Source organism: Mesitornis unicolor, unplaced genomic scaffold (assembly GCF_000695765.1).
Source record: "Mesitornis unicolor isolate BGI_N332 unplaced genomic scaffold, ASM69576v1 scaffold5173, whole genome shotgun sequence".
Taxonomy (NCBI): Eukaryota; Metazoa; Chordata; class Aves; order Mesitornithiformes; family Mesitornithidae; genus Mesitornis; species Mesitornis unicolor.
In genome coordinates, this window is record NW_010172490.1 from 92,910 (window position 1) to 105,680 (window position 12,771).

Sequence of the window (12,771 nt, forward strand, 5' to 3'; positions counted from 1 at the left end):
AGCAGGTAGGCAGCCCCCAGCCCGCCCCTGCTGCCCGCTGCAGAGGGCACCCTCATGGGTGAGCTCACTGCTGGGCAGCCCCGGCAGGGCTGGGATGCTGGGCAGGGTGACAGGGACACCTCCCTGCAGGTGCTGGTGGCTGGAGCTCGGGCTGGGCTGGGGCATCCCCCAGGTGTTTCCTGGTCAGGGTGTGAGGGATGGCTGCTGTGGTGGAGCCTGCTCCTGCCTCTAGCCAGGATCCCCTGGTGCTCCTGGGGAGCAGCCTGGCCAGGGGACACCCTGGCAGCATGGCCCCCCTGCAGCTGCATGCAGGGCACCCTGCATGGGGCATGGGGTTTGTCCTCATGGCAGCAGTAGCATTGCCACCCCTAGAAAAGCCACCAGGCAGCAGGGAGTCAAGGGGAACGGCTCCTGCCACAGCAGTGCTCCCGAACTGGATCACAGCATGGACCCAGTTCTCTGCAGGACCTCCCTGAGCTGATGCAGCACCAACTCTTTGCCCACTGAAAGCTCCGGCTCCACAGCATCTCCTGGCCCTTTGGGTCCATCTGCTCCTCATGGAGGGAGCTGGGGATGAGAAGGAGCTTCATGGTTCCACGGCGCCACCTGCACCATGAGGAGCTCTGCCCAGGGGTGAACCAGCATCACCTCTATCTCCCCATCCCTGCCAGGGGCTGTCCTGGGGCTGGTGGCAGTGCAGTCCTTGCACCCTCCAGCTGGGCCACCCCATCACCTCTTGCTCAACCACCCAGAAAAAGCAGTTTCCTCTTGACAGTTGCTGAGACCTGTGGGATGGAGGACGCTGTCCCAGGGTCATCTCTCCCTCGGCAGAGCCATGAGGCTGTTGAGGGTTCCTGGCCCCATGTCTCCCAGCAGCAGGAGCTGGCCAGGTCCCTGTGGTGTCTACAGCCACCTCACTCAGGATGCTGCTGTGCTTGTGCGGTCCCAGCTCGCCCTCCTCCCCATCGTGCCTCCATGGTGGGGAAGGGCTGGAAACACACAGCAGCCTGTGCTTCTCATGAAGGTGGAGAGCATTTTGGCCTTTCCCAAAACCAGACCATGCTCTGGCAACACAGAGCATGGGTGTCCTCTGCTCGGTGCAAGCGGGCGGCCGTTGGTGCCATCAGGGTCACCAGTGGGTGCCTGAGTGTCTGCAGTTCACGGAGGGTGAACATGGTGGGAGTCCTCCCTGTGCCACCTGGCTGGGTTCAGGGGCTGGATACCCTGATTCTAGGGCAGCTGAGAACCCAAAACCTGCCCCTTGCTTTGGGGCCAGCTGCCAGGGGACCCACCCAGCCCCATGGCATCTCTCAGCTCTGCCTTGTCTTTTCCAGCTGCTTCTCCTCCAATGGCTCCTTGACCCCCCAGGAGCTGAGGGCCACCCGTGTCTACTCCCCGTGTCTCAGGACGAGGGCTCTGTGGCGTCCACAGCATGGTACAAGCCTGCTTGGTGTGCTCCAGACTCCGTAACGGCAGCCTGACAGCCCGGGCAGCCATGGACAGGACGGACAAGCCCAGTCCCTCTGCCAAGAAGCACGTGCGCCTTCAGGAGAGGTGAGCGTGGCCGGACGGTGCCTGCAGCCCCAATCCCAAATGGGTACCCAGGGCACTGCTCACCCCCAGCCCTGCCTGCCCGCTACTGCAGACACCAGGTCTGAGCATGGAGGCAGCCCTGACCGCCCCCAGCCCAGCCAAACCCACAATTTGGGGGCTTTCCAGCAAAAGGCCAAATGACCAGTTCATTCCTTGTTCCTCACCCCCCTGCTCCATCTTCTGGGGTCTCCATCTGGCCCCTTCCTTCCTCCAGTGTTATTCTCTGCCTGGCTTTTGTTCAGTGTGGGGTGGCTTTAATGACAGTGTGGCAGGATGGGCCGCCTTCCTGTCCCAAGATGGGGGCAGCCAGGGACCCATATGCCGACAGGAGGGGGTCCAATGTGTCGCTGGTGCTGGACATGAGCTCGCTGGGGAGCGTGGAGCCCATCCAGCCCGTCTGTACCCCTCGAGACATCACACTGCAGTTCCTGAGGACGTCCAGCCATGTGCTGAGGAGAGAGGAGCTCCAGCAGCGTGCCCAGAGCCTGACACTGCTCCAGGAGGAGTTTTCGGTGCGACGCTCCCCTCTCCTCTCCCTCCTCTCACGAGGGATGGCAGGGGTTGGCGGTGGGGGCGGCCCACAGGGGTTGGCAGTGGGGGGGACCCGCAGGGGTGGACATCTCCCAGCCCACAGCGCTGGTGGCAGGGCAGGCAATGGGGACAGATGGGTGAAGGGTGCCCTGGGTGTTCCCTGGTCACCCGCTCCCTGGTGCATCCATTTTCCCTCTGCGTCCCTGGATACCTGGTCCTTGTCCTCCCCTGCCAAGCTCTTCTCCACGGGGTCCTCTCTGGAGCGGAGTCTCACCACATCTGGGATAAGGACAGGGCTCATCCCAGGGCTGACACCTCTGGTGATGCTGCAGGGTCCCTGGGCCAGGCTGTGACTGGAGACCAGCTCTGCCACCACCAGGGGACACGAGCAGCAGCAATGGGACTTTCCTCACTGTTGTTCTCTCACCCCTGCAGAAAATCCCACCCAACTTTGTCAGTCCAGAGGAGGTGGGGATCCCTGGCCATGCCTCCAAGGACAGATACAAAACCATCCTTCCCAGTATGTGGCACTGCATCCCTTTGCCTTCCCAGGTGCCCCACATAGGGAGGGGTGTGTGTGCAAGCATGGGTGTGTGCATGGGTGTGTGTGCACGGGAGAGGGGACAATTCTGGGTGCTTTTGGTGTTCCTGCTGTGCTTGTTCCTGCTCCCCATGCTGCGGGAGCCGGGTGCTGTGTTGCAGGGGGTGTACACTGTGTGGTGGTGTGGTAGGTGGGGGGCTCATCCTTGGGGTGTATTCTCAGGGTGTGCAGCTCATGACAGCCCAGCCTGAGTTGCTCCCTGCCACCACGGGGCTCTACATGTCCCAGGGGCATGTCACTGAGAGTATAAAGGCTGAGACCATTATGGGAGGACTCGTTTGGGCTCTATGGGAAGGCCCTGGGCTTACCCTGCATGCTGACTGCGGTACAGGCAGGTTTGGGCACAGCTGACCGTACCCCACCATGGCAGTGGGGATGAAGTGGGGCAAGAAGGGACCAAGGGAAGGTGCTCTGAGCATGGCACAGAGCTGGGAGGACTCTGGAGCCGAGCAGGGAGCATGGGCAGGGTCAGGCTCTGTCCTGGAGTAACGTCTGCCATCTCTTCCAGATCCTGAGAGTCGGGTCTGTCTCAGGAGGGCAGGGAACCAGGAGGAGGACAGCTACATCAATGCCAACTACATCACGGTGAGTGTCCTGCCCGGCTGCAGAGGGGACATTGCAAACTGCTCGGTGCTGCCGGTGCCACACTGGGACCCGCCTCTGGGGCACTGTCACCCACTGTCCTGTGGCTGCCCAGGGGTAACGATCTGAACTCGCCTCCCCTTTCTGAGCTGGGGAGATGTGGCTCCATCCACACAGGGCAGGCACACTGTAATTTTTGGTGGGACAGTCTGGGATGGCTGCTCTCAGCTCCCACTGCTTGGGTGAGTTGAGCACCCATACGGGCTTCCCTCGCAGTGGCTTCTCCATCTCTCCCTCATGCACCAGTCCGTGGTCTGGCACAGGAGATGCTCTGTCTGTGTCAACACAGCTTCGCAGCCCGGTGCTGCTCAACCCCTACCCTTCCAGGAATTTCCTCTCTGCTCAAGGGGTTTGTTGCGTTTTCCCAAGAAAGGGGCAGACGTGGCAGCCGATGGGATCCCCTTCCAGAGGCTGAGAATTCCCCAGACCCAAGGGGATCAGGCGGCTCAGTTTATGACAATCATCCTCCTGACCCCTGCCAGGCTGCGGCCTCATGGTGCTGAACCATATCCCACCTTAAAACAGGCTCTTGTGTCAGCCGGGTGCCAGCTTTGCTTTTTTCTGAACATCTCGTCTCAGCATTCTGCCCCTTGGGTGCTGGGAAGCAGAGGTGGGTCTGCAGCTGCTCTGGGTGCGTGGCAGGGAGGAGAGCATGGGAAAAGTGCCCCACAAAGTGCCCTTGGGTGCGATGGACCCTCAAGGTGCTCTGGGGGCACGGGTTGGACCTGGAGGGTGTTGCTTTTCCAGTGGTGCTCGTGGGTGTGAGCCCACAGGACAGCAGCGGTGTGAGCTGCCAGCATCCCCCAGAGAGGGTCAGAGACTGATTTGGACACAGGAGCACTGTCTCTAAAAAGGCTGGGGGGTTGCTGGCCCAAATGAGGGTTTGAGAGGAGTCTTTTGAAGCAGCCTGGCAGCGTGCAGCTCCACATGAGGTGACACCACCACCCTGTCAACGTGCATCGGGGTGTACATGAGTACATGGCATCCCCTCTGCTACATGAGCACTAACAAACATGCACAGACGCTGCCCATGCCTATCTTGCACACATGTGCACATGTACGTGCACACCCCTAAGCACACGTGTGCCCACACGTCCCTGTGTGAGGCTGCTATTTCCTACCCCCTTCCTTCTGCTTTCCTCCCTAGGGGTGTCACAGTGCAGGAATTTGTGGGTACATCAGCAAATTGGAAACTCAGCCTGCTTCTGGCGTGCCTGGGGGCACAGCAAGTCTGGAGGGGCTCTGCAGGTGTTTTATCACATATACAAAATGTTCCTGAAAATGCTCCTGCCTCTTGTCTGGGCCAGTGCAGCTTCCAGTGGGACCAGGCTGTTAACAGGATTGCTGAAAAGACCTGGATTAAATCACAGGGGTTTGGGTGTACTTTTAACTGATGTCTGCTTTGACAAAGCCATGCGGCTCTGTGTCCTTTTCCAAAAGCTGTGGTTGCCCCCTGCACCCCTTCAGCCAGGTCCCTGGCTCTGTTCTGTATCACCAAAGGGCATCTCCAGCGGGGAGCTGCAGTACCGCATTGAAGGCTGTCCCGCTCCTCTGCCTGTGCCTGCCCCCAGCTGCTGCACCTCTCCTGTCCACTGGGACAGCAGCACTGCCCGTGGTGTGGCACAGGAGCTGGGCAGGACCCAGAGCATCTCCAAGCTTTTCTATTTCTTTGGCAATTTTATACCAGGGATGAGGTGACCGTGGAGGCAGAGGATGCTTGGTGCTGTGAAACAGAGCCTGGGGCAGAGGCGGGGCAGGGGCCTGCTGTCCCCTCCAGGTGTCTGGGCACTACCATGTCCCCTTCTCCTGCACCTGGACTGGTAGGACCCATCTGGGTCTGTCCCAGCTCCCAGCCAGAGCAGAGCTTGGTGACTTCTTCTTGTCCCTGGGGAAATGCCTCAGGTGAGAAGGGCCCTCACTTCACAAGCTCTGCCTCTTCAAGGCACCCATCACGACTGCTGTCATCACACCAGTGACCTGGGGATGGACCTTGGGTGCCTGTGGCTTGCTCCATGGGCTTGCTTCTGGTCTGTGGGACTGGGAGGATGGAGAAACCAGGTCTATAAAAGCTTTCCAGGGAAGTTTCATAGAATCACAGCATGGTTGGGGTTGGCAGGGCCCTCTGGAGATCCCGCAGTGCAACACCCCAGAGCAGGAGCAGAGCAGTCACACAGGAACATGGCCAGGAGTTTGGATGTCTCCAGAGAGACAACCTCTTTGGGCAGCCTGGGCCATGCTCTGCCACCCTCTCAGTGAAAAAGCTTTTCTTCATGTTGAACCTCCAGTTTGTGGCCATTGCCCCTTGTTTTGTTGCTGGGCACAACTGAGAAGAGCCTGGTCCCATCCTCCTGACCCCCATATTTGTGATATTTATAAGCATTAATGAGATCCTTCCCCTCAGAGGGGTATTTAGTAGGAAGTATCCAGCGTGGCTCAGCCTCTCACCTGCAGAGGAAGATGAGCGCCGTGAGAGCTGGGGTGGCCTGGAGGCAGCGTCCCCTCACACGTCAGGGTTCCCCGGTGTCACTGATGGACTGTGTGCTCGGCAGGGTTACGCGGGGCATCCTCGGGAGTACATTGCCACCCAAGGACCCATGCTGAACACCGTGACCGACTTCTGGGAGATGGTGTGGCAGGAGGAGGCTCCCCTCATCGTCATGATAACCAAGCTCCAGGAGCGCAAAGAGGTACCGTTGTCCCTTCCCTGGGCTGGGGACAGCACCCAGCCAGGAGCAAAGGGTGGGGTGTGGTAATAACAGCAGTAAGGGGCTACATGAGACCAAACGTGGGGTCTGAGCACCCGCTTGCTTCCTCTGCTTCACTCTCAGAGGGTACCCTGATTACAGGAGGAGAGTCCCAGGGCTGACGCCTTGGCCCCATCTGGCAAAGCCTCTCCTCCTCACGCGGCCTCTCGTGCTCACGCTTTCCCAGCTGCATAACGGGATAAAGAGATTAGGGCAGGCCCTGTGAGAGGGAGCAGAGGCAGTGGTCAGCAGCATCCCTCCACCCCCAGCAGCTCTCTTAGGCTCCCTTCCCTCCCTGGCTGGCACAGCATCCCTGGATTGTTCTGAGTCTGGTAGGACATGGACTGACCCAGGCGCAGCTTCTGTGGGGCTGGGAGAGCTGTGCAGCCCCAGATCTGACAGCCATGAGGCAGGGCATAGGGAAGGGTGCGTGGGGAGCAGATGTGGGGAGAGGGATCTCTCCCATCCTTCGCCTGTGCTCCGTGTCACTCCACATCCACCCTCCCTGCGTGATGCCCCTTCCCAGGAGCACTGAGCACAGCAGAGCTCAGACACCCAGTGTGAGCCTTGAGCATCTCCACCACCACAGACCCTGCCTGCTTCTTTCAGAAGTGCGTCCACTACTGGCCTGAGAAGGAGGGCACCTACGGCCCCTTCACCGTCTGCGTGCAGGGGGTGAGCGAGGGTGTGGAGTATGTGGTCCGGGACCTCTGCATCCAGGTGGGTTTGAGCTCCATGCTGGGGTCAGAGGGGAAGCTGGGCAATGCCTCCTTGCCCTGGGGCTCTCTGGGGGGATGTCAACACTGCGTGATGGGAGAGCAGAGGGTTCATGGCTCAGAGAGCTGGGACTTAGGAGCTGCTGCCAGAGGAGGGGTCTGCAGAGCTCCTGCCTGCCTGAGGCGGCTGAAAGGGAGCAGGACCCAGCCCTGGAGGGCAGAGGAAAGGGGGCAGAGCTTCTCTATTAGCCCTTTGCTGTTTGCACTGTGCCATGGTAGTCACCCTGGGCTAACACTAGCCAAAAGGATCCTGCTGGCTTTGCGTGCACTGTGGGGACAGCTCTGGGACACTTTGTATCGCTTACCATCTTCTAAGATGGGACATTTCCCAGTGTTCCTGGCCCAGGGGTCTCTCCTGGGTGCTGGTCAAGGCCCAGCCCGGTGAGTCTGTGCTCCCACATCCTGATTTCTCTTTCTTCCGTGCTGGAAAAGCTTGAAGGTGAGCGCCGCCAGGTCAAACACATCCTCTTCCCTTCCTGGCTGGACCAGCAGACACCCGAGTCAGCCAAGCCCCTGCTGCACTTGGTGTCCAAGGTGGAGGAGACTCTGCAGGCTGCAGCCAGCCCAGGGCCCATCGTGGTGCACTGCAGGTAAGAGCTCTCCCTTCACCTGAACCCCTGCGTGTCCCTCACCTTGGGGTCAGCCTGCGAGTGCCAGAGGGGGAAACCTCTCATGAGCTGGTCCTGAATACACGGCATCCCCACAGCAGAGTAATTCAGCCAGCAGCTCCTTTCCTGGCACTGGGATGGTGGCATTAGCATGGGGCACACAGCTCCATCAGGGAATCTGGTTTGCACCTGGGTTTGCACACAGCAAGGTGGGAGCAGGAGAGCTCTGCAGGCTCAGGACCACCAGACCCACAGCAGATCCCTGGCTCAGGTCGCTGTCTCCCTTGCACTGAGCATGGCCTGCGGCTTGGCTGTGAAGCTCTTCCTCAGGGCAGCCCTCCTGGAGGAGGTGGCCCCTGTGTATTTCCTCTCACTGCTGAGTGAATGTGGGGACAGCAGAGCAGAGCACCCGGTCGTCCTTATCCAATGCACTCGGGTGCGGTGCTGCAGGGGACAAACAGTGCCTGGGAGAAGAGCAGAGCTGGAGGGGCAGGCAAGGGGCTGCAGAGACCCCTGCACTGCGCAGGCACAGGGGGCGCAGACTGGGGATGTGCTTCCAGAGCGGTCTCAGCTCTGCAACATGGCCAGATCCCCTTGTCATGGCAGAATGATGCCAGCCACATCTTTTGGTGTCTGGCTGGGAAAGGCATTCTGGCAGCTGGGACTGGGACCCCAGCATCCCCATAGGAAGAAATCATGGCAGCAAACCAGGCTGGGAGTATGTCCAGCTCAGGCAGAGCAAGGTTCAGGCAGTGGATGCTCAGCACAGCTGTGTCTGTCCCGTAGTGCAGGCATTGGCCGGACCGGCTGCTTTATCGCCACCAGGATCGGGTGCCAGCAGCTGAAGGAGAAGGGGGAGGTGGATATCTTGGGAATCGTGTGCCGCCTCCGCATCGACAGGTGGGTGCTCGGGGGCTCCTGGGAGGGCCCTGCTGGTGGCACATAGAGATGAGCATCACCAGGGGGAACAGTGACAATTTTTGATGGCAGAAGAGTTGCCGAAAGATGCGGATGTGGTGGGAGCAAATGATTGCTCAGTGCCACGCTGGTTTCGCTGTCAGGGCTACCCTAACTTTGGGGACCTGAGCATGTGAGGGAGAGGAGAGTGACTCTGAACCTGGCAGCTGTTCTGCTCCTTCCAGCTCAGCCACTGAATTAAGAAACACTCAACTTCACCACTTTTCAAGCAGAATTGCTGATAGAAATTAGAGCCAAATCAATTGGTAATCTGCATTTGAACAGCCCAGCAGTGCTTCTGAGCCAAATACTCTTTGGGCAGCTCCGACACCTGTTCCAGGTGTACCTGGGTGAAGCAGGAATATTTTGGACTTTGGAGTCCCCAGCACAAAAAGGACATTGAAGTGCTGGAGCAGGTCCAGAGGAGGCCATGGAGATGCTGAGGAGCAGAGGAGCAGCTCTGCTATGGGGACAGCTGAGAGAGTTGGGGTTGTTCAGTCTGGAGAAGAGAAGGCTCCAGGGGGACCTTAGAGCACCTTACAGGACTCAGGTCCCTGGTGCCTGTAAGAAAGCTGAGGAAGAGCTGTTCACTGGCGCATGGAGCAATAGGACGAGGGGGAATGGTTTTAAACTGGAAAAGGGCAGATTTAGGTTGGATATGAGGAAAAAGCTCTTCCCCATGAGGTGGTCGATCAATGCACAGGTTGCCCAGAGGTGGTGCAGGCCCCATCCCTGGAGATGTTCAAGGCCACGCTTGCTGGGGCTGTGAGCAACCTGATGTGGTTCAAGATGTCCCTGCTGACTGCAGGGTTGGACTGGAGGAGCTGTAAAGGTCCCTTCCAACCCAACGCATTCTGTGATCCTATGATCTGTGCCCCAGGAGCGGGTTGCTGCAGCTGGGGCTGTGGGCAAGGCGTCAGCAGGCCCTGCCTTTCCTTGCAGGGGCGGGATGATCCAGACGAGCGAGCAGTACCAGTTCCTCCATCACACACTCGCTCTTTACGCTTCCCAGCTGCTGGAGGCGGGGGGCCACTAGCACAGGGCTCCCCCCAGGCTCCCACCTCCCCTGCCCCAGTTGCGGGGACACCTCCACCAAAACCACTCCTGCTGCCACCGAGCCTGAGCAGCAGTGCGGGCACCCCTGGGTGAGCACAGCGGAACAAACCCATGGGGACCCTTGCGACCCTGGGGATGAGCTGGGCCTGGTGGGCTCACCTGGGGGATGCAGCGGGTGCTCGAAGTGGCCATTGCTGCTGGCTCGAGGCAGATTTCACCCCTGGAAAGAAGCTTTGGCTTTCGAAACGTGGAACGTTTTATCCTCAAGCAGAAGAGCAAGCTGTGAAGAGGAGCTGAAGCTGGGTGAGCGCCGGGAGTATGGTTTGCCTCAGAAAATGTTCACCCCGTTAGATGTGGAGCTGGTGCCATTACCTTGCCAATAAAGAGCCTCTCTCCTCATTTCTTATCATCTGTGGGCAGTGGCTGAGCTGTGTGCAGGGCTGGGCTTGCTCCGATCACGCGTCACGATGCTCTTCACCTTGATGATTTAGTACAAAAGGTGCACAGCCTTCGTTATGGGGATTGCTTTCCTCTCCACCTTTGGCCAACACCTCCATGGAGATCCCTAAATGCGTCTGCAGTTTTCCAAGCAACGCGTTCCCAATTGCCTTTTGTTGCAGAGGGTGGGGGCGTTTTTTTGCTGAAATCAGAACAAAATAATATATGGGTTTTGTTGGGTTGGTTGGTTTTTTTTTTCCCACTGACAAATTCAGGGGGAAATAAAAGAAAAAGAGGGAGAAACATTTTTGGCACAAAGCACGGAGATGGAAATATTCTGTACAATATTTCAAAGCTATTCCAAGCTGCCTGCAGCTGATGGGTGCTGCACACCCTGTTGGGCACTGACAAGGCACTGGGGGTTGCCCATGCCCGCAAGCCCCAATCTGGGTGAGATCCAGGGGAAAAAGGGTCGGTCCTCTTACTGAGAGAGTCTGAGCTTGCTTCAGCCTCTGGAGCATCCCCAGATCAGGGTTGTGTGCATGGACCCCCTCTCCACCGCTCTGAGGGTCCCCAGAATGCAGCTGAATGGCTGCCCAAGGGTTTCACAAGGGCAAGTCCCATTGTCCAGGCTCTGTGGTGTTCTTGGGAGGAGAAACGACTGAATAAAAAGAGGAGTTTCATCCTTCCCCCTGCAGGTGTCCTGATGGGTCATCAGTCCATCACTCCAGGAGGGGAGGTCCTCAGGCCTGTGTCAGCCCCCCCCAGTATCCCATCCCCACTGTTCCCCTCCTGTCCCCTTCCCACTTTCTCTCTCTAAAAGCAGTAATTGAGCAGGTGAAGCAGGGACACGTAGTGAGCCAAAGTCAGCCTCTTCTCCCTAATCTCGCTGGGCACAAATAGCAAACCAGAGGCAGACCATGTATGTCCCACTGTGCAAAAATACCCAGTATTACAGAAACTATCAGGTAATTGCTGAGCCCTTGGAGTCCCTATTAGTGGTTCTCAATGTGTTGGCAGACTCTCCAGAGTGCTTGCCAGGCGCTTCCAGTAGCATGGTAAGGCCATGTTGAAGCATCTGCTCACTGCAAGGAGCAAATCCTTTTGGAGAAATGTCCAAGAGAGTGGATCAAAGAGTGGGCCTGGCCCTGCAGCAGGAAAACCCTCAAACACGAAGTAATGTCCTTCCTCTACGGTGTCTGGATTGACCCAGCAACCTCCCTGTGCTGGCTTCCATGTCAACCCTGCCCTGTACCACAGCCTGCCCTGCTGGGCACCGCTGGGGGGACCTTGGCTCTGCGGGGCTTCTGTCTCCAGCAGAGCCTCCACAAGCCCCATGAAGGTCAAAGCATGGCTCAGGACTTGGCTTTCTCAGTTAATGTTGCTTTTAGTGGTGTCTCTGAAGCCACCAATGGAAGTTTTTGAGGTCGTGAATCAGACTTCATTTGGCTGGCCCAGGGCATCCCCTTTTCCAAGTCTTTCCTCCCCACACTGCCACCAGACAGGGGAACTTGAAGAGCCTGCAAACTGCACAAGGCATGGTCTTTCCCCACACTCCCTGGACAGCAGGATGTGTACCATTTTTCTCATGCTTTTGGTTTATTACCAAGTGGAGAGTTGCTGGGGAAGCCTTGCAGCAAGAGCTGTGTTGAGGGTCTCCCCTCAAGGCATGAAAGAGCAGTGCTGGGACTGCTCAGATTCCTCATTGAGTGCTGGCAGTTTTGCAGTTCAGCTCTCTGATGCAGATTATGATCAGTTAAGCAGTTTTCCTGTCTTTCAATCTCAATTTCTACCAGCTCTATCTGTTCAAGAGACTTATCAGGCCATTGCCACTGCACTATCTGAGCATCTCTCCATCCTCCCTGTATTTATTTCCCAAGCACTCCTGGGGCCATGCCGAGCTATTGCCTGCGTTATTGCAAAACCCCAGCCCAGGGCTCACCTGATGTCAGGGTGAAGCAGGGTCTTTGATGTGGTCTGGCTGTGTCCTGGGAAACTGTTTCACGCTGTCCATAAAGACAGCATCCAAGTAATCAATGAGCAAGCCATCATCCAGAAAGGAGAAATTTCAAGGTGTGCTTTGACCTTTCAAGGGCAGCACTGGGGACCCAGGAGCTCACAGAGGCCCTGTGAGAGCACCAGCAGCAGGTGGGACCCCACAAAGGATGAGATCCACTCAGCTGCACTTCACACAGCACCAGAGGGATGGGTTGAGCTGGTGGCTGGAAGCACCAGGGACACTGTGGGGTGCAGCACTGACATCTGCTTGTGCTGGCCTTCAGAAACTCAGTGGTTAAACCATGAGATGGGGAACACGGAGAAGAACCCATCCATTATCCCACATGGGTCACAGCCCTGACAGTTCTGTTTCTCTAAGGAACTTGGTTGAGCAAGAACACCAAAACCTTTCAGGAATTTCAAATATGCTCTTGTCTGGAGAGGTTCTGGAGGGGCGCTGGCTCTTGCACAAGATGCTCTGCCCAGTCCGTACTCCTGGCATGGAGACCACGGGGTGACCCAATGGAGGACAACACTGCAAAGATGCAGCTGTGGGGACCAGATCCAGCTCATGCTGTCACGGCTCCTCCACAAGGAGCAGGAGTTGGGATCCCCGGTTCAAACCAGTGGAAGCAGCCAGACACCCCCAAACCTGCCAGGGCTGGGGTGAGACCCTTCACCTGCTGGGGATAGGGGAAATGGAGATGGGCAGAGGGAGGCTGGTACATGAAAAGGTGCATTTTCTCACCCAGCTCCCCTCCCTGCTGCAAGGCTGTGCTTTGTTTGAGCACAGGGTGGGCAGTAGCACCACGCTGTCAGGAGGCAAT

At 58.0% G+C, this 12,771-nt stretch overlaps 1 protein-coding gene across 1 annotated transcript; it reads left to right on the forward strand.

The window, feature by feature from the left end:
* Positions 1-1,432: 1,432 nt before the first annotated feature.
* PTPN7 (protein tyrosine phosphatase, non-receptor type 7) lies at positions 1,433-9,533 on the forward strand. The gene is made up of 9 exons (XM_010180395.1): positions 1,433-1,554; positions 1,922-2,105; positions 2,560-2,644; positions 3,234-3,310; positions 5,917-6,054; positions 6,721-6,831; positions 7,320-7,477; positions 8,282-8,395; positions 9,395-9,533. Exons 1-9 carry the CDS (start codon positions 1,433-1,435, stop codon positions 9,486-9,488), a joined length of 1,083 nt encoding a protein of 360 aa, XP_010178697.1. The 3' UTR covers positions 9,489-9,533.
* Positions 9,534-12,771: the final 3,238 nt, after the last annotated feature.